We start from the raw sequence: 22,552 nt of genomic DNA on the forward strand, positions 1-22,552 counted from the left end.
CTCTAACTGACTTATTAATAGAAGTATCCAAGATCTGTGACCAATGAGTGACATTAATGTAGATATCAATTAAGCTATTGATGGAAAGGAAAACGATACATGCTAAAAGAGCGATGGAAGTGCAAATCTTGAACTGCGATTGATTAGAATCAACAAATGCTAAGGGTTTGCCATATGCTTATGACTTGAAGGTGGAACAAGAAAATATGCACTCTTGAAGTTTTGGCAATGTCAATGTTCCTTGAAAATTGCCACGATTGCTCTTATCTATCAAAAAAATACTAGAGTGTCTATGGAAGATTGCTATGGCAAGAGGATAATATAATCCTCTAATACTATTCATTCTGGAAATATAGTGTTTATCTGGGTTAGGAGAGATCTTTGAACTCTGGAAATGGTCACACTATAGAATAAATAATGGTGAAGAATGTAACTAGGTTCAGTCTTCATATTTAAGTCATTATGAAATGTATTTATTAAAGAATGAAAGAGAAAAAATTATTATTATTACAATGACTTATTAAAGCATGAGTTTCATGCTTGGGTCATGATTTTATAGGTCAAAGTCCCCATTGAGGACTTCTAGGTTTTATATTGAGTCATTAGAGTCAATTTCCATTTAATGAGACCCTTCTTGGGCTTTTGAATCATGTAAAAAGAATTATTATCGAGTCGAAAATGTAATTTGTCACCTCCACACCAAGTCGGCCCTTGCCTGATTAAGTCGGCCTATAAGAGGACAATTCGACCCACAAAAGAGGCTATATATACAAGGGAAAGTTTGATCTATTTGTTCACCAACTCAACAAGTTCCATACACAAGAAGGAAGTGCAGAAAAGTGCAAAGTTCAAGGAGAAGAAGGAAGGATTGCAGAAGAATAAGTCAAAGTTTTTGGGCTATCTCTCTCTCTCTCTCTTTTATGCGAAGTTACAGGGCTATTTGCTGGGTCAAAGTTCTACTGTTGGAAGGTCGAATTTTTGCTGTTGGGAAGGTCGAAATTTTGGATTTGCTGGGTTGAAGTTATACTGCTATGGAGTCGAAGATCTAGATCGAAGTTGCTAGAAGGGCTGACTTGGTGGTTGGAGGAAGTTTGTGTCCAGGTCGAAGGGTCTTGGATTATCTCATCTTAATTACTGAAGGAAGAAGTTTGACTGGGTTTTCTCCTAGATAGGGGTTTTGCCTTGGCTGAGTGCCTACATCTTGTGTCCCTTGTTCTTGTGATCTTCATACACACATAATTTGGTAATTTCTTGATGAAAGATAATATAATAAAGAAGTAAAAGAAGCCAACATAATTCACAAGTAGTTATCAAGAAAGAGAAATTAAACCCTAATTCTACTAGCACTGATTTCTCAACATGGTATTAGAGATAAGGTCAAGAAAGATTGGAGATCACTTTGTGGGCTTGAAAGGAAAAGTTACTCCCTCTATGATAAAATACTTGAAAATTAGATTCAATATTGCAGGAAGCCGGATCAAAATAATCATCTACAACTTATTCAATAAGGTCAAAAGCAAAGGGTTCTTGGCTGCACTCACAGGTTCACTCAATGATGACAATGCATGGATTATTGATAGTGGAGCATCAAGGCACATGACAGGAGATAGCAAACAACTTCACACTCTATCAAAGGAACAATCCTTTGATGCAGTGGAATTGGGAGACAACAAAAGATATACTGTTAAACGCCTGGGATCAACTTCTTTGAAGCTAGACAATGGAGCAAAGCTACATCTCAACAATATCCTCTATGTTCCAGGTTTGAAAAGAATTTACTTTCAATTTCCTTCTTAGAAGATAAAGGTGATAGAATTGCTTTTGTAGATGGAAAAGTTTTGGCTTGGGGAAAAGATTCAAGCATCGATAAAGCTAGGGTTATTGGAGTACATGAAGAAAGTGTATATAGAGTCATAATGCCATCTCCTCAAGCCCTATCTCACATGGAAATCAATCCCATTGAACTATGGCATAGAAGATATGGACGTTTACATTATAAGGTTATTCCCTCTCTCAATCAATTGGTAAATGACATTCCCAATATCAAAGAAGATCGTGAAGGAATATGCAAGGGATGTGCCTTAGGAAAGAATACAAGGAAGCGCTTTACAAGCAGTGAAACAAAGTCTAAAGGAATATTGGACCTCATTCATTCAAATGTGTGTGGGCCTATGTATGATAAATCACTTGGTGGTCATCTTTATTATGTAACCTTCATTGATGATCACTCTAGAAAGACATGGCTCTATCTACTCAAATCAAAGGATGAAGTATTTGAAAAGTTCAAGGAATTTAGATCTGAAGTAGAGACCTTAACCAAAAGAAGAATAAAGACTTTGAGATATGATAATGGTGGGGAATACACTTCAATAGAAATAATTTCATATTGCAAAGAAGCAGGAATTAGGAGGAAGCTTATTGTTCCCTACGATCTCGAGCAGAATGGAGTTGCAGAAAGGGAAAATAGAACGCTTGAAGAATGTATACGAACAATGATTTTTGATCAAGATATACCAAAATTTTTATGGGGAGAAGCAACAATGACCACAATATATATACAAAATAGAATTCCTCATAGAATCCTCGATAATATTACACCTGAAGAAGCATTCACAGGAAAGAAGCCATGTGTGGACCATCTCTGAATCTTTGGATGTCTCGCATATATCCACGTTCCAAAGGACAAACGAAAGAAGCTAGATTCTACAAGCATTAAAGGGATCTTCGTTGGCTACAGTCTTTCTTCAAAGGCATATAAAATCTACATCAAGGAAGGAAGACATATTGAAGTAAGTAGGGACGTTATATTTGATGAAAATCATGCCTACAAAAGATCCAAAGATATTCCTATTGATTCTGATGACAAAGACATACCACTATTCGAAGAAGAAGAGCACCACAACAATCCTACTACAAATCAAGAAGAAGAAGAAGAAGGACCAAGTGAGCCTATTCAACCTGTGATCATACCCGACACAAGGAAGAGGCCAAATTGGTTAAAAGCTACTCTTGAAGATGTCGAAGGACATGGAGCTGCGAAAGGAACTTTTAGAGAAAGCAAAAGACCAAAAAGATATTCTGGATATGTTGCATACATGACAAAACTAATAGAAGCTGAACCAACTACATTTGAAGAAGCTGCTCATCAAGAAGTATGGAAGAAGGCTATGCAGGAAGAATATCAATCCATCATGAAGAATGGGGTTTGGGAAATCGTTCCTAGACTAAGTGACAAATCTGTTGTCACTTCTAAATGGATCTACAAGATTAAGCACGCTGTTGATGGAAGCATAGACAAGTACAAAACTAGATTCATTGCAAGGGGTTTCTCTCCAAAGGAAGGCATAGACTATGAAGAAACCTTTGCACCTACCACAAGATATACTACTATCACATCTTTGGTTTCGTTGGCTGTAACAATGGGATGGTATATCCATCAAATAGATGTAAAACACCATTTCTGAATGGAACGATCAATGAAGAAGTATACATTGAACAACCGATAGGCTTTGAAATAAATGGGAAAGACACTCATGTTTGTAGACTCAAGAAGGCTCTATATGGTTTGAAGTAAGCTCCTAGGGCATGGTATGCAAGAATGGATACATACCTTCTAAGAATCGAGTTCGTCAAAAGTACCGCTAATCCAAATATGTATATCAAAGTTGTGGATAATGAGCCATTCATTATTCTACTATATGTGGATGATCTATTTATTATGGATGTAGAGTGAAGGATACAAGAATGCAAGAAGATGCTGGAAACCGAGTTTGAGATGAAGGATCTGGGACTGATGCGTTATTACCTAGGTTTGGAAGTATGGCAGAAACCTGGGGAGATATATCTGGAGCAAGGAAAGTATATAATCAAGTTGTTACAAAAATTCCGTATGATGGATTCCAAGCCAACGACTAATCCCATGATCACCAATCTGAAGAAGTTGAGAAGCTCTGACTCAAGTCTTGTAGATCCTACCACCTATCGTAAGTTGGTAGGTTCGCTGATGTATCTGGTAAATACTAGTAGACCGGATATCTGTTTTATTGTGAACATTCTTAGTCAATTTCAGTTGGAGCCTTGTCATGATCATTGGATAGTTGCCTAGCATATATTAAGATATCTACGTGGCACTATACATCACTTCCTAAAGAGGCATGATAGCAAGGACGTCAAGTTGACAGGTTTTACAGATTTTGATTGGGGTGGCAGTGAGACTGATGGAAGAAGCACTACTGGTGGATGTTTTAGTTTAGGATCTATGATGATCTCATGGATGAGTAGAAAGAAAGATCCTGTTGCTTTGAGTAGTGCTAAAGTTGAGTATGTGGTTGCATGTGAAGTAGGAAATGAGGCTATATGGTTGAGGAAACTTCTATCAGATTTGTTTGAGAAGCCTCTAAGTCCTACTGTGATAAATTGTGATAATCAAAGCAGCATTAAGATGTCTGAAGATCCTGTGTTCCATGCAAGGACAAAGCATATCAACAATAAGTACCACTACATTAGAAATTTGGTACAGGATGGGATCGTGAAGCTACAATATGTCTCAACTGACCAATAGGTAGCTGATGTGTTAACAAAGTCTCTTCCTAATAAGAAGTTTGAATATCTTAGAAGCATGATTGGTTTGGTTGATATCACTAATCTTGTTGATGATAAATGTTTGGAAGAGATTTGAGGAGGCATCTTATGTAATACAAAATGCTTGGGAGGACATCTGGTCAACATATGTGTTGATGTTTAGTTCCCGAAGTAGGGAGGGTGGCGTTGGTCATAGAGCTTTGACCTTGCATTACACACCTAGTTCCCTGGGTTGATGGTTAGCAAGTAAGCCTGATGGTACCTAGAGAGGCTGAAAGCTTTAGTCTATCTTATTCCCACCCAGATAGATTGCCCTCGCCAGGAATCTAGTCCGTGGCACCATGTGTGCCTAAACTCTTCGTAGTTCTTGTGTTTTGAGATCTTCCTTGTACTTGTATATACATGTGTAAATTATGAATACCTCCCTAGTTAAGAGGTAGTGTTGAAGAATGTAACTAGGTTCGGTCTTCATATTTAAGTCATTATGAAATGTGTCTATCAAAGAATGAAAAGAAAAATTATTATTATGACAATGACTTATTAAAGCATGATTTCATGCTTGGGTCATCATTTTATAGGTCAAAGTCCCCATTGAGGACTTCTAGGTTTTATATTGAGTCATTAGAGCCACTGTCCATTTAATGAGGCCCTTCTTGGGCTTTTGAATCATGTAAAAAGAATTATTATTGAGTCAAATATGTAATTTGTCACCTCCACACCAAGTCGGCGCTTGCTTGATGAAGTCGGCCTATAAGAGGACAATTCGACCCATAGAAGAGGCTATATATACACGGGGAGTTCGATCTATTTGTTCACCAACTCAACAAGTTCGATACACAAGAAGGAAGTGCAGAAAAGTGCAAGTTCAAGGAGAAAAAGGAAGTATTGCATAAGAAGAATAAGTCAAAGATTTTGGGCTATCTCTCTCTCTCTTTTATGCAAAGTTACAGGGATATTTGCTGGGGCAAAGTTCCGCTGCTGGAAGCACGAAGTTCTGAATTTGCTGGGTCAAAGTTCTATTGCTAGTAAGGTCGAAATTCTGGATTTTTTGGGTCGAAGGTTTGCTGCTACATGTTTGAAGATCTAGATTGAATTTTCTGGAAGGAAGGGCCGACTTGGTGATTCAAGGAAGTTTGTGTCTAGGTCGAAGAGTCTTGGATTATCTTGTCTTAACCACTGAAGGAAGAAGTTTGATTGGGTTTTCCCCTAGATAGGGGTTTTGCCCTGGTTGAGTGCCTACATCTTGTGTCTCTTGTTCTTGTGATCTTCATACACACATAATTTGGTAATTGCTTGATGAAAGATAATATAATAAAGAAGTAAAAGAAGCCAACATAATTCACAAGTAATTATCAAGAAAGAGAAATCAAACCCTAATTCTACTAGCACTGATTTCTCAACAAATAAATGTTTGTTTAGGTCTATTTTTAAATCCTTAGACTTTGAACTTTCATTAATTCTCTAAAATGTCTTAGAATACCTAATAATATTCTTGGTAGAGTATATAGTTGCCTATACAATGTAGAGATTTTCAATTCTAGTCAAGCATACACTAAATGTGAGCAATCATGAAAATTGCGATTGCGAGTGACCCTTGATCTAATGGAAAATTTCTCATGAACAAAGCTATGAGAAGACCAACATACAAACAAAGGTAATGTGTTCAGTCATAAGTATAACTACTTTTTTGTTTATAGATGTTTGTTTTAATTAGTGACTAGGTTACACAGAAGGCATACATGATCAAGAACATTGTTTTGATAGAGTAGATATACATACACTGAAAGAAAAGCTAGGACATTTTGGGGAGACCAGTGAAAAGATGAAACCAACAAATCTTAGCAACAACAGGTATAACGGTTTTTAGAGACTTACAAAAATGAAGATATATTTGATAACAACGTTTTAATGATTGACAAAAATCAACAAGATCAACATATTATTTTTACAATATTTATCAGTATTTCTATACAATATTGTTATGAGTTTTACAATGTTTTGTTGGAGAGTACTCATAATCCTCACTCCTAATAAAGAACTAACCATGGTTTTGAGTTGTAGGATTAATAATTTGAGAAAGGTCTTCATGGGGTCATGATGATGGATGTAATGACCCACCTACAACTATAAATAAATATGAATATTAGCATACATATGAGACCTCCATACGATAGCTACATATGCATGGATGATGAGCCCCAAAAATGGATAATTATATGGGCTCATTCAACCTCCTAATTCGACTTAATCCACCATTCTCATTAGTTTATTGCATGTTTTTGATTATATTTATGCTAATAGAGTGAATTGGGTTAGTCATTATGCCAACAAGTCTAATGGGTACTTTGTGCAGTGTTTTGGTCAATTTTGAGACAAAATCAAAGGTTTTAATGAGCACTTGGCAGCCAAATTCGTGGAAGAACAAGGGAGAGGATTTTTAGGAAGGTGTCCCCTTCATTTATGGGCCCTTACCTCAAATTCTCCACCATCAACTTGGAGTTCAAGGGCCACCAAATCAATTATCACAAGGGCAGCCGAGCAAGTGCTAGTAAAAGTGTTGTTAACTACAAGTTTTGGCAGCCGAGTCCCTAAAGTTTAGGAGGACTGTTGGGGTCCTCAATTTGTATAAATAAGAGGGCTTAGGGCCTCATTTGGGTTAGCCAGTAGTTAGTCACTTTGTAGGCAGAAGTTAGGTAGTTTGTAGTTCGATTTTAGTCAGTAGAGTAGCTTTGCATTTCAGCACATTTTCAAGCCTTCCCTTGTGGACAGTTTTGATGTAACTCTTCTTTTCTTGCTCAATAAATATGAATCCAGCTTTGAATCAGCTCTAAATCTCTCTTAGGAGGCTGTAGCTCTTGGGGTTGGGCCCATCTCAAGTGCCCAGTACCTCCTTTGTTTATCTTTATGTGTTTTTGCTGCATTCTAAGACTAAAATCTGCTATTTAGATTTAAATCTTGCTTTGTTATTTAGATTGCTTTTGATGGTTAAAGTAGCTTTTTATGTTTAGAATAGATTGGTAGGATAATAATAGGAAAAAGGCTCCAAAAAAGGGTCAACAAACACTTTTGGTTTCACCTCTTCCTTATTGGATCAGGGGCTGGAATTAAAGTAACTGTGCTGTCATAAACAAAAACACTAGTTTGCTTTACCATGCAATCCTTAGTGTACTGTTTTCATTTGCAGAAGTTGGTTATGTGTTCAGATCTCTGAAATGTTTCTTTGCATGATTGATGTACATGGTTTTCTTTCCAAATAAAGCTGCTGTTCATTCGTTTTATTGACAGTTAGATTAGATTAGCTAGGACTTTGATTATTTGTAAGACTTTGTTGATTCGGTTAAATGTACACCGTGCAGGGCATCTCTACCACTCTCTCATCCGCCTAAGCTTCATCAGAGCCAGCTGTTCCATCTCCTAGCTAGGTTCCTCGTCTCACACCTGTCCTTTTGCCCACGTAACCCTACCTTCTTGCTCCATCATTGTCTTAGCCTTCTTTAAGCCAAGTCAGCCTTCTACACCCTCTCACCACTCCATCCACCAGTCCCTGGGCCACTTCAGACCCCTATCCTACCTCCATATCCATTCATGCATCTTCCCTCACTCACCCATCCTCCAAAATCCAATTTTTAAACATCCTGTAGAAATTTCTGAACATCCTGTAGAAATTCCTGAACATCTTGTAGAACCCCTGCAGACTTCCTGTAGAAGCTCACAAATGAGGTTTCTTGATAGCCAAACTTTGTGAAACTCTCTGGAAGGGTGTTAGGGACTCCTTAGACCCTCTCTGAACCTTTCCGACCTCTTCCAAGCATTTCTCCTCCTTGATCCACCCCTGCACAGTCAAAGAACAGTGAAAGCATATGCATGATGAAACTGACGACTTAATCAAAAATACAAAAAGATGTTTTCTTCAGATAGAGGTAGTCTAGACACATGTATTTTACCTTCATAGAAGTAATGGCATCTCTTTCAGTAGTTTGCATTCTCTCCTTTGCATCAGTAGGACTAGCTGGTAGAATTAGGGTTTGCTAGGGTTTGCGTTTTCTTTCAGTTTTTCAATCTCTTTTCGCAAATAGATTAGCTTCCTTCGAGTTAGCTTTCATCCATCAATTAAAAAGCTTCTTCTAAGAACTCATAGAAGTTGGCTTAAGCTCCTAGCGGACTTGTGCCAGCTGACCAAGTGATAGCTGCGGCAAGAGCTAGTACTTGTGCATACAGCACCGTCGCTTCCAAGTTTGTTACGAACTACCGGGTTGATAAAATTAAAGAAGGGAGTTCCAGGAGTTGCAGCATTATTGCTGCAATACTGAAGCTCACCAATGGACTTGCATGTATTGCATTATATATATGCTAGTTACTACAGGGAAAGGTATAAATTAAGGTAATGAATTAATTATCGAAATGAATCCCTACCTCACCATAATATCATGAATATATCAAATTAGGTAGGTAATACATTTACCACTTTAAATACACACACACACACACACACACACACATATATATATAAACCCTTAAACTAAAAGAAAATGTTAATTTTAATTTACAAATTATATTTAAAATTAAAATTAATAAAATAATAATATAAACTAATTAAAGTATAAACTAAATAAATTAAATTAATTTATTAAAATAATATAAACTTTAATTAAATCAAATCCTACGTATTCAAATAAAATCCATAAAATCAAATGAGATTTGATTTTATAAAAGTTACACGTAACAAAAATAATGACACGAAGATGGGAGGAAGGCGGTGGGCAGAGAAATAAAAGGAGGAAGAAAATCTTGAGGAAGGGGAAGGAGGTTGAGAAGAGGAAATTTATGAGTCTTACTTACTGAGAGGAAGAGTTTCAATTGTTCTTAAGTTTTTGGGCATGGGGGACCAGATTGCGTCAATTGAGCCGCACTTTGGAACTGAGTACCTTGGTTGTACCCAGTTTGGCTGGGTGGTTTTGGTCTTTTAGTAATGAAACGAGAGCGGGAGCAAATTGGAATTGTCTTCAAGCTGTTTTCCAGGTATTCCTCTATACTTAATTTTCAAATTCTATGTTTGCTTCATGATAAACTCAAGCCAAATCAAGGATGTTGATATAATTGTTAAGATAGATTTATATTAGGCAAAATAGGACCTTACAATGGATGAGTGAACCTATTCATTGTATGAAATTTTTTGTTATGAATATAATTTATATAAAAATAAATAAATAATAATCATAATAATAGTTAATTAAATAATAATTAGTTAATGGATAGGCATCTCCATAAGGACATGACTAGTCATAAAGGGGTACTTGAATGTATATAGGTGGGCCCTCATTTGTAACAATCATTTCATATCTTTTGTACATTTCTTATATAAATATATTATTGTCCTATCACGCCGCACGGATATTTTTGTATTTCAGCTCTTATGAGTATTTTGTTGCGTATACAAACTTTGTTCATTACATTGGTATTAGAGTTGTTCGATCATTTGGCCGATCAAGTACACCATAGAGCCAGTTTGATCTGGCCCTTGGCCATCAACTCTTTTCCATGTTCGTTGCCATTGCAATTAAGGATTTTAGCCACAAAAACTTTTGGAGGCTCTCCCTTTCATTGCAAAACCTTTGGCCATTAGAAAAAGAATATATATATATATATATGGGAATTTAAAAAAAAAAAAAAGAGGATAGGAAAAATGAGTGATTAAAAAATATTAAAAAAGTCAATATATACTTTACGCTTTGATACTTGAATTAAAAATTTAAAAATAAAAACTAAATGAACCCCAAAGAACCCGATTTTGGGGTTCTAGGTACCCATCATCAAGATTCTTCGTACGCTTCAAGACAAAAGAACCCATTTTTTTTTAATGGAGAACCTGGTTCTTCATAGAAGAACCCGGTTCTTATAAGTTCTTCTTAGAAGCACCTGTACGTGAATTCGGTACTTGGGGACGAGAACCCGGGACGGGTTCGAGAACCCCACCCCTGGGTTCGCGAACCCGTGCAACATAGAAATAAACTTATAACTCTAGGTATAATTTAAATAATTTCATAAGCTAAATGCAAACTATATTGTTAAATCTTATATGTTATAAAGTAAATATTATTAAATCATTATATATACTAATTTACTAAATCAAAAGAAAGGTGATGTCACTCCATGTAAGGTGTCATTCGATTCAATTTAATGCAAACCATGACAAGGCAGCCACCGTAACTCAATTAAATGAAGAAACATGACAAGGCAACCACCGTTTAACAAAAGATCCTTTCATAAGACGTTGGGTGAATGCGTAGAAAGGAAGGAACCTTTGGTATTTAAGAAAGGGAAGGGGGTTTTGTGAAGGGGGAAATGGAAGGTTATTACTTTCTTTGGAGTTAGAGGAAAGAATTTCAAGGAGAGTTATTAATAGAATGATACTGAGCCTTGGTTGTTCTTGAAGTTTTTGGGCACGGGGGCCAGAGTGTTGAATTTTCGAAGTATTTTGGAGCTGGGTACCGAGACCATGCCCAATTTGGCTAGGAGGAATTGGTCATTTTGGTAACCGAAGAAAAGTTGGAGCTTTAAAAGATGAGGATTGACTTCAAACACAAAAAACGGGTATGTATTAGTGAATTATGTTGATAAATTCTTGTTTAAATTACAGTTGTTAAAACTTGGTAGGATTTAGGGAATTAATTTTGAAAAGGTCATTACATCTTCCTCGTAGTTGTATATGATGAATACCTCCCTAATTAAGAGGGAGTGTTGGAAAATGTAACTAGGTTCAGTCTTCATTAATGTATTTGAGTCATCATGTATTGTACCTGTCAAAAGAAAAGATTTATTATTATTATTATGACTTATTAAAGCATTGGTTTCATGCTTGGGTCATCATGTTTTAGGTCAAAGTCCCCATTGAGGACTTCTGGGATTTATTCTGAGTCAATAGAGTCATTGTACTTTTAAAGAGACCCTTCTTGGGCTTTTGAATCATGTAAAAAGGTTAAGTAGTGAGTCACATATGAATTATGTTGCCTCCACACCAAGTCAGCCCTAAAGATGATCAAGTCGGCCTCAAAGAGGGCTATTCAACCTCACCAAAGGACTATAAATGAAGCAATTTGAATTCCATTTGAAGCACTCTCTCACAAGCAAGTTCGATATCTCTTGAAGCTGAAAAAAGTGTGAAATAGAAGAAGGAAGAAAAGGAAGTGCAAGTTTGGTCTAGGAGAAGGAAAGGAAGATCGAAATTTTGGTGCATCTCTCTCTCTCTCTCTCTCTCGTGCCCTAGTTTTGAAGATCGAAGTTCTCTTGTTGATGCCATAGCCAGTTATCATATGTTACTGCCAGATCAAAGTATGGGTCGAAGTTGTTGTTGTTGGATGTTGCTGCCTCTAGAAGTTGTATTGGGACAAGATCAAAGTTTCTAAGAGAAGATCGAAGTATTCCAGTGAAGATCGAAGTCTCCAAGGCAAGATAGAAGTTGTTGGGTTGAAGAAAGTGCTGCTACTGTTGTTGCTGCTGCCAGGTCAAGTAGGATCATCTGCAAGAGAAGAGGAAGGCTGACTTGGTGTGGAGGAAAGTTTGTGTTAAGGTCAAGAGTCTTGGAATATCTCCAGAAAACTATTGAAGGAAGAATTACTGACTGGGTTTTCCCCTAGAGATGGGTTTTCCCTTGGTTGTGAGCTTATATTTGGTGTACATTGTTTTATGTGCTATTGATCTGGTAATTGCTTGATGAACTAAAAGAAAGAAGATATAAAGAAACCTAATAAGAAGTCAAGAACATCACAAGTAATTATCAAGTATAAGAAAATCTTTCTGATTTTCTAACAGTAATGACTACATTAGTGAAGTCCATACCAGGAGCTATAACCACCATTTGGGGCATGCATTTACTATTGACCATGGTTTTCACACCTTCGTCTTCACTTAATTTTGCAACCCTAAGGTGAGGAAGCAGCTCAGGACTATGCTTTACAAACATAGTAGTAGAGTAAACAATATGTGAGTCGAGAAGCAGAAAAAAACAACAGTCACTCTGGATTTTGGATGCACGCCCGTTTATGGGTTCATGACAACTTTGTGTGGACAACGTGCTACTTTTTCTCCTTTAGCTGAATGTTGTACCTTCAATTCTTATATTTTGGCCCACTTATGACTTCTTTTTGAAATCCCTTCACATGCTCTCTCTTTAGTCACATCATGCCACGCTTGAATCTTGGCCACTGTTTCGCAGCTCTATCACTCATGTAGTCCCTCTTTGGTGGATCATTGCACCCAATAATATATCCCTATTTCACAACATCTTACACCTTTCTCTTTGATACCAATTGTTGTTTAGTGCCCAAAATTTTTACAATTAACCATACAACAAATTTTAACCTAATTTTACCAAATTTAATGCCTAATTTTACAATTAACTAGAATTTTAACTGATACCAAAATTTAAATGTAGATACTTGGAAATCTTGTTTGGGGTCGCTTATGACCGTTGTTGCTCCCAATTTGCTACCAAACCAACCATTTCCTCCTAGCCTATTTGGGATCCACCTATCGGGTTCCTAGATCCAGAAGGTTTTGAAATAGAGGTCTTCTGGCCCCCATGCCCAGAGCTCCAAGAAAAATTACCCAAGACTCCCAAATCGTGGCTCTCTCAGTATTCCCTCCTCCATCTTCGCTTCTCCGAAAAGACCAAAATGAAAATCCTCCCTTCTATGCCCTTTTCGTCCTCCTTATATCCATGAAATTTCACCGCCTTCCCAATTATAATAAGGTTTTCCTTGCCTTTTGTCGGTCACCTAGCATCTCGAAGAGTCTAAAGGGGTGGTCACATTTCTATAGTGTCATGAATAATGGTTGTAAGTTTATATTTATTTAATTCTCGAGGCAATGCATTTTTAAGAGTTTCATTTTTCATTTAAAAACTTTAATTCATATTCTATTTATTGACTTACATTTTTATTAAAGTTTGTTACTTCGTATCTTATAATTTTTTTTTTTTTGGTTCTTAAATTAATTATTGATGTTGTTTGGTTTTAATTATTGAAATGTATTGTCATACGACCTTTGAACATATTTGTTTAGTTCTATTTAGTTAACATAATATATATAATTTCTTTTAGTTAACTATAACAAATAATATATAATTATAATTCCCTTTTATTTTTGCATAGTCCATTGTATTTACTTTATTTTTAAACAATGTATTAATTATATATTATGATAGTGGTATACATATCAAGTACCCCACTTGATATATTCATTATATTCCGGTGAGTTAGGTAATTACTTCAATAATCAATTTAGACATTTTTCAATATTAGACAATATATATACTAGTGCAGTACACATGATGCATGCATATGTAGCTATCATATGCATGCCTCATAGTCATGCTAATATTCCTATGCTCCCTTTAATTCAAGATGGGTCATTACATGTTGGCTTTAACAACCATCAATAAACACATAAAAATATATATAAACTTTAAAGCAAGGGGCAATGGGAGTTTTCACTCAACAAAACCTTGAAGGGGAATTGTACTATAAAATCATTCCCACTAGTAGTTCCATTGTACAAATGGTCTCTTTATATGACTATAGGTAACCATAACAACTATGTCATAATTAGACATTTAGCTCAACTATCACCACAACTATCTCCACAATTTCTCCATGAATCTCTCAATAGATCTTCAACCCTAAATTTCCTCGTGTCTCCTCATCTCTCATTCATACATAGACTTCTAGAATTGGTCTACATCATTAACACATTACATTGCATTAATTAAACATCAAGAGTTAATCCTTCACCAACAATAGCAACAACATCGAACATGCACTGGTGGATCTAGTTCAGTGTTGTAGGGGAGCGCCCCCCCGCCACCCCCCTCTCGCTCCTGCTCCCAATTTGCGCTCTGAGCAAGAGCGGTTCCGGAGCACCTTCGGAGCGAGCTCCCTAAAAAAACGCTCCCTGCCTTTTTGGGAGCGTTTAACCTTTTTTGCAGTAATGTTCCGAATACAATTTTTTTCAAAGAAACAAATAAGTTTTGAGTGGGGCAGCTTAATGATCAAGCCTATGGCTCTAGTATTGATATGCGATTCATGGTAATGTTAAATTCTTAAAGTAAAAGTGACATTCTCCTTAATCTTCATTTTCATCATTTTAGTTAAATTTTTAACATTACCATGAAATGACTCGGGATGTTTGAGAGTGGTTCCGACCTCATTGGATTTCATATGGAGAAAGTAGAATTTTAGATTTCATTCAAAATCCAGCAGACTTATCAGTTTTTCAAGATTTCAGGATTGGGGGATTGCAATGTTTCCATTGAATTTTGTCATGTATTAGGGTATGGAACTTGTATTTAAACAAGAGCACCAATCCCTCAATGTACCTTGATGTTAGTGACATTGGTTGTCGAACTCCTCTATCATGACCCTCCTAAAAATGTACGCATCACTCAAACAAAATCTTGACTTGACATGCTATGCTTTTTCTATCTTATGTTAATGCTTAGAGGGTGATATTAATGACAAATATCCCTATACAGATACAAAGGTAATGACAAAGATACCTCTGGATATTAATGCTTAGAGGGTGATATTAATGACAAAGATCTTGATTTTCCAACAAGACTAAAAAATTAGACATTTCTCGTGGTGGCAAGAGGCCCAAGCATAAGCAATAGATAATAGATTTACTTGTCTTTTCTAGTTTCTAGTAGTTTTTATAACTATAGACTCTTTCATATTTATTATGATATTTTTTTAAACAATATATGACAATTTAAGTTTGAAGTTGGCAATTATAACTCATTAGTAATGAATTATGAATATGATGCTTCATGAAAGCCAAAAGTTGTTTCATTCATTTCATTTTATAACATTTCATTTCATGTTAGATATTATTTGTTGTAATGGTTACAATTAGCTTACAAGTACAACTTTGGTGATCAATGATGATAAATGTTATATATTGAATTTTGAAAGCTTGAAACTTTAAGATTGATGAATCATGAGACTCAATATGTTGTATATTACTATGTTACTAACTTGTGGACGTGGTTGATGAAGATTATAACTTCTAGATGATTGTTGTTATATGGTTCAATCTATCTTTTTTTATGTTTTTTATATCTAATTCATCATTCTACATGTTTTTGTTGACATATATGTATCAATATATATATATATATATATATATATATTATAAAAAATGCTCCAGGATTCACTCCCAAACCGGGAGCTTTTGAAAATGTTGCTCCCGCACCCGTTGTCGCTCCCGCTCCCAAGTAACACTGATCTGGTTGTTTTTGGCACTGCTGAAAGGAATGTCACTACATAGAAAATACCTACCCACAAACTTGTCAGTGTCTTGCTTCTTTATTTTAATGACTGACCTAATAGAAGGTTCTGCACTAGGTGTGGTTCTAGGAACAAAAAGAATGAGGTCGTTGAGGACATTGTGAAAAGTGAGACTGGGGAAACACTGTCAATACTTACCCCTGAGATCTTGCAACTCCTCACCTGCAAGCTTAATTTGCACAGTTTCCCTGTTATCTTTGCACAAATCTAGATTCAAGATATTATTCTTCATCTCTTGTTCTATAAAAGAGAAGAAGGGCATTTCACTGGGTTGGTTAGACAATAGAAGTTTTGAGCTAGTTGCATCGTAATTATTTTCTTTCAGTTAATTGAAAGTGATGTGATTGCATGCTGCAGATTCAACTTGCCATCCTATATTTTCAGATTGGTGTGTCCTTATCCACTGTTTTGATAAGTGATTAATTAGTTTTCAACTCCTAGCTTAAGGTTTTGATTTAGGAGTGCAAATCTGCTTACCAGTACTGAAAATTAACAATTAGGTCCTTTGTTCCAGTGAGATTTTTTTTGGGGGTCTTAATCCTGATGTACCCAGATTGGAGTTGCATTACACCCTCCCTTGATGTTCTGAACAGGAAATATTCACTAGTTTTTTTAGCAATGTGGATGACAATATACCCCTTCTCCTATTTCCTTTTGTGCTCCGTACCTTTGGTTCAGCATGATTGGTTACTGATAGTCAGCATTTTTCTAGTTTTATTGAACTGTCTTGGTGACTTCAACATTAATTTGATTTTCAATTCTGTCTGAGAATGATATGAATGCTGAAATTGTTAATAAATGATATGAGATGTCATGTTGTTTAATTCACATCTAAAATTATCAAGGCACTCACATAATGTAGCATCCCGATAAAGCACATGGGATGGGCTACATTGATTGTTGTGGTGGTCAACATATAATTTCGTAACTATGTTGGAATTCCTGTGCAGGTAATATCAAAGTTAAGTGATGGTAAATCTTCACATATACCTTACCGTGATTCGAAACTCACCCGTTTGTTGCAGTCTTCTTTGAGTGGACATGGCCGTGTATCGGTAAGACTTTGTTTTTTACATGTTTAAGGTTGGTCTAAGTTTCATATCATTCCCCTTATTTTATCATCCCTTTGACTCATTCTATATGCTTGCTTTTGAGATCACTGGTTAGATGCATATAGTATACTTCTAATAATGCTACCTAAGCATGCCACACTTCAATGTTACCTATAATGAGCAGCCACGGGCCTAGAATAGTAATTTATATTAGATACTGATTCTAATTATGGAACATAAGCCCTCTGTACTGCGAGCCTGGATGTAACATTGCATCTAAACAGACATAAAAGTATGTTTTTGATTATTAAGAAATGGAAGATCTAGGCTTAGTATATCTACTGATTTTGCAAGGACACCTGCTGTTTCTACAGCAAACCTCTTTAGTTCATGCTCAGGATCAGCTGTCCATGTTTACTTATTAGTATCCATCCTGGATTTATTAAACTTTTTGTATTATCAAGGTGACATTATTGTAAGCTGATAGTAAGTAAAACTATTATTCTGATTGTGATACACAGCTTATATGCACTATTACACCAGCATCTAGTAATATGGAAGAGACACATAACACTCTAAAGTTTGCCCACAGAGCCAAGCGAGTTGAGCTCCATACAGCTCCAAACAGGGTACGATTTGTCCATACATAATTTACATTCAGTGAGTTACAATGACCTGCAATGGTGTTATGTTTGAGGATGAGCATATTTTGGTTATTCAAGTACATATTCTTATGTCCTTTAGATATGGAGAGGTTGATGGAGGAAACTGAAATGTGTGTTACTTTTTGACTTTTAGATCATTGATGATAAGTCACTGATCAAGAAGTACCAAAAGCAAATATGTAGTTTGAAGCAGGAGCTTGAACAGGTTAAGAGGGGTACTCTTGTAGCTTCTAGTCAAGAGGATATTGTTTCACTAAAAGAGAAGGTCTTTTCTTTTACCAAGTACAACAATTTTCTTTACACTAATTTGAGAGCCTTTCTTGCTTTTGATTTAGATCAATTATTTTGTATGCATGATGCAGTTTTCTCATATAGTCTAGCTGAAGCTTAGTGCATTGTGAAGTTGCCAAAGATCAGTGGTTCTTATACATTCATTGAACCTTGCAGCTAATAGGGCTTAGAGATCAAGGGATAATTTGATGTGATGTTGACTTGTGGATTTTGCATTTAAAAGAACAGCTTGAAGCTGGCCAGGTGAGATTGCAATCAAGGTTGGAAGAAGAAGAGCAAGCGAAGGCAGCACTGATGGGTAGGATCCAACGTCTTACCAAACTTATACTAGTTTCTACAAAGAATACAATTCCAGTGAATTTTCCTGAAAGACCCGCACATCGTCGCAGGCATTCTTTTGGAGAAGATGAGGTAATTAACTTAATTTCATTTCATGTTAACTACCACTACGCTGACCAATGTGTTAACCATGTAACCGGGAAGGGAACTTTTTTTTCCAATTTTAGATTAATGTGCACGAGCATTTTGGGGTTGTCTAAGACCAAGCAGAGTACAGTCCTTAAATTAATGTGACCGGCTTTGTTTGGAGAACTATGTTGAGATCAGAGCCAAATTCCAGTAGGAATGACAGTTAATTCATTATCATATGTGTTGTTGAGAAGGAAAGATAGACAACTAGCCCATAATCACATACAGAAGAGTCAAATGAGTGCCCTACAATACAGTGCTCAAAAATGTCATATTTCTATTTATACTATGATTTATTGGTTTATTACTTGGCAACACGAGTTTCCTTAATGTGAGAACTATCTAGAATATCATAAACATTAAACCTAGTAATCTATGCATATTGAGTACTATTTTAGTGTCTAAGTATGCCCTTGGACACCATTGTATTTCAAAATTCATTTCCATTTTCCATATTGATAGAAAGCAGGCTCCTCACAAGCATGTAAATATGTTTGAACTCTGAATCTAACCAGCTCAAACCCAAGACAAGTACTATTTTAGCTCTTGGACACCACTGTATTTCTAGATTCATTTCCATTTTCCATATTGATAGAAAGTAGGCTTCTCACAAGTGTGGAATTATGTTTGAACTCTGAACCTCACCAGCTTAAAGCCAAAACAATTTTTATTTTTATTTTAATCTTGCTTTTGCTAGTTTCTTTATTAGCGCCTCCTTGTTTCAGCTTCATTTCCTTTACAACTCTGCTGTAGGTACATCTCTTTTTCTGGTTCTTTATCTCAGCAAACTTGTATTCATTTGTAGAATCTGCCATTCTTTACCTAAGATCTCATATTTTTCGAGTTGGGTTTATTCTCATAAAAGAATTGTATTAATGGTGTATATAGAATCCTGTCAGACTTGGCAAACTTATAAACCAGGACTCTATGCCCATGAAGGTTTGAACCTATGTCATTAATGTGGCAATGCCCCATCTCAACCATTATACCACAGCCCCACAGACTCTTTTCTTAATATCTTATTTTGCTTCTGGAGAGAAGGAAGTCTCTTTATGCTTCTAAACCTTTCTCAGTTGTTAGACTTTTTGAATACCAGTTTTATGTTAATGCTTCTTATCAGAATGGCAGTTGTTTTTTTTTTATAATTTTAATGTTTTGATTTTGGTCTGTATGTTCCCTACGCATTTTACATCATTGGCTTTTGGTTGAAACTTTATTGCAGCTTGCCTACCTTCCAAGCAAAAAGCGTGATTTAATTGATAATGATGATGATCCGGGACTAACAGGGAAGGATGCAGATTTTTCTGCCAATGCGAAGGGTGTTAGGAACAGTGCAGATGATATTCTTAAAGATGAAAAGAAGAACAAAAAGCGTGGCATGCTCTCTTGGTTCAAGATGCGGGTACCTGCCATAGAATGCTCTGAAATATTTCCCTGTTATTTATTTTCCATTTTCTTTACAGACAAGTGCAATCTACTATGCTTTTATATTTTGTGCTTATTCTGTCATATTGTAGCAGTGTTTGCTACTGTTGTCAAACGTTCCCAAACCGTTAGAAACGATTTTATGTATTTATAAGTTGACCAGCCTCTTTGTTTCTTAATTTTGATGAAGTATATATCTCATTTCACTCAGCTATATATCAAATATTGTAGACATAATTAGGCGGGTACTTGACAATTGTTCTAAACAAGGAATGCAAATTTGCGAGCCTTGGCAAAAGGGATTGAATGCACGATGGTTTTATTGCTTGAATCTATGTTCCTTAAAACAATGTTTTTTAATGAAAAAGAAAATGGATAAATAGGGCTCTGAACTGATAATTTAAAGGGTGTGATGTAAACCCTAAATTCACTATAGTCATTTGATAGAGCTAATGTTCGTCCTGTAAGGTGCAGTCTCATTACTGCTAACGTTTCAGTTGTTCTAACTGTTTTCTTTGCTTGGGTTGGAATTTTATGTTGTTATTTCCAACAGAAACAAGATGCATTGATTGGGAGTCCCGTGGTGTGCCCAGAGAATGAGAATTTTCCGAATGGGTCTCCTCCTGCTTCAGCTGGTTCCTCGACGCACTCAGACTTGGTAAATGAATTTAAGAGTGTTTACCAGAAATCTTCAAAGAAAAGAATGGATGAATTAGCACCAGTCATTGATTCATTTCCGGGGCCGACACAAGCTGGCGAACTTTTCAGTGTGACGAGTTGTGGATGGAAACCTCCACCTGTGAGTATTTCATCCAGATATTTCCTCTTTTTTGTATTTTTTCCCCTCCAGCATGCTGCCAAGATTCTCTGAAATAATTTTCAAGATACTTCATTGCAAGCTAAACATCTCAGAGTTGATTATTTCTTTATATTTGATTGCGTGCAATATCTATTATATAATGTTAAAGGCTTCAGGAATACAAGAGTTCACGTCGAACAAATGCCTTTACCTTTTCAAAACATAATAAGCCTGTTATATTCAATTCTCATGAACAAACTTCATAGTTACAAAAATACATTTTCCGCAATTGGTCAACTGATCGCATACAAAGGTACTTGCTTGTGACTTTACTGTATGGTAAAGAAGACCGTGCGCTTTTATTTTCTACAATGGCTCTTCAGTCCGATAGCAGAAAAAGGATTCTCCAAAGATAAAATCAAAATAAAGGTAACCTCTCTCATATGACAAGGAGGCGACTACAGTATACATAAAGATAACTATATTAAACATAAACATAAAGATAACTATGTTATACATAAATAAGATAATTATATGACTGTCTTCACAGTTGGTTTGACTACATATATATCCAATTTTATTACACCTTCAAAATACAAGATAAAATAAGGTCTGTCTAACTCTAATATGGAAATAAAAAATGTATATTTAAACTTATTCATAATAAATTATTAATTTCTTTTTTTTCATAATTAGTTTTTTTTCATAATTAGTTCTGTATAGGCATGTCTATTTTGAATAAAATTTCTAAAATTTTAATTTAATTATTAATATTATTAGGTGGATGGTAGAATTTAATATCTATAAAATATTTTAAAATACTCTAGTGGGAAATCAAAAATTGATATTTATCTATAAAGTAAGTATGTTTTTCTATTTTTTTAATTAAATTAATTAATTAAAAAATGTGATATGAAAATGAGTGATGGTGTTTTGGACATGTGGTTATGAGATTAGTTCATAATATTGTAACAAAATTTATTTACAGATAAATTATCTCTATGATAAAATAAGATGAATCTTCCATAAAATCTTGTAACATATTTTTTTAAATATATTTTTATTTAATTTTATTGTAATATTTTTAATAATTAATAATAATAACCATTTAAAATAAAATTATGATTTAATTAATTTTTATTAGTTTTTAAATAAATACAATGCTAGGTATAAATATTTTGTATTTATTAACTATTTGTATAACTATTATTCATTTAATTTATATGGCTCCGGTAAAGTCTAAAATATTGTGCGTTTTCTTATGCATGGTTTCATAGCACAAAACTCGTTGACAATTCTCTAAAACATACAACAAATTTCATTTCAGTTATGAGGGGGGAGGTGATTGAAAAAACATACATTTTGTCCACACGCTACATTTTTTATCACAGGTCGGCAGAGATCACAGAGATAGATCACAGGTCGAAGGCGAGGTTTCTGGTGGCCAGGGTTTTGCCGCATTCGCAAATTCTGGAGCCGAGTTGTGTCCATTGCACATATGTTTTGTTCGGCTTAAGGCTACGCCGTCGACGGAGGCTTCAAAATCATCATACAAAGGGTTCTTTGTTCCAATCTTTCGCAAATAATACAAAGGGTTTTAGATTTGAAAGCTCCGAGGTTCAGCCTTTTCCGGCAAAAAAATTTCATGTGATTCTGTTTGATTCATTCGGGAGGCTCTGATTCCACAGAAGCTCGTGGCAACGAGAGACAAATTCAAACTTGCACAGAGCAGAACTCCTCATGACATGCTAGCAGCACTCTGAACAGTTTGGAATCAATCGGTGCAAGGTAAACGCTGAGAACATGGAAAACGCTCAGAAGAGCCAAGGCGTAAAGAGCAAGGAAATTTCAGATTTTGTGGAAACAAATCATTTGGGTCAAGTCAAAATTGCTTCAATAGACAAAACAGGAAAGTGGATTTGGGTAAAC

The 22,552-nt window shown here is 35.6% G+C and overlaps 1 protein-coding gene across 4 annotated transcripts in view; it reads left to right on the forward strand.

The window, feature by feature from the left end:
- The window catches only part of LOC149190752 (kinesin-like protein KIN-7C, mitochondrial), a 397,121-nt gene that overhangs the window by 278,345 nt on the left and 96,224 nt on the right, over nucleotides 1-22,552 (forward strand). For all 4 annotated transcript variants that reach the window (XR_016256019.1, XM_089412258.1, XM_089412256.1 and 1 more), the window contains 6 exons: nucleotides 16,874-16,978; nucleotides 17,497-17,604; nucleotides 17,774-17,905; nucleotides 18,160-18,342; nucleotides 19,622-19,801; nucleotides 20,378-20,623. Coding sequence is in view for 3 of the 4 variants with exons in the window: in XM_089412258.1 (XP_089268384.1) it covers nucleotides 16,874-16,978; nucleotides 17,497-17,604; nucleotides 17,774-17,905; nucleotides 18,160-18,342; nucleotides 19,622-19,801; nucleotides 20,378-20,623 (954 nt within the window). In the remaining variant the exon portion in view is untranslated. The remainder of the gene's footprint in view (nucleotides 1-16,873; nucleotides 16,979-17,496; nucleotides 17,605-17,773; nucleotides 17,906-18,159; nucleotides 18,343-19,621; nucleotides 19,802-20,377; nucleotides 20,624-22,552) is intronic.

The sequence above is a fragment of the Pinus tabuliformis genome, chromosome 3_1, assembly GCF_031772625.1.
Source record: "Pinus tabuliformis cultivar Carrire ecotype Pingquan chromosome 3_1, CPIR1, whole genome shotgun sequence".
NCBI classification, from domain to species: Eukaryota; Viridiplantae; Streptophyta; class Pinopsida; order Pinales; family Pinaceae; genus Pinus; species Pinus tabuliformis.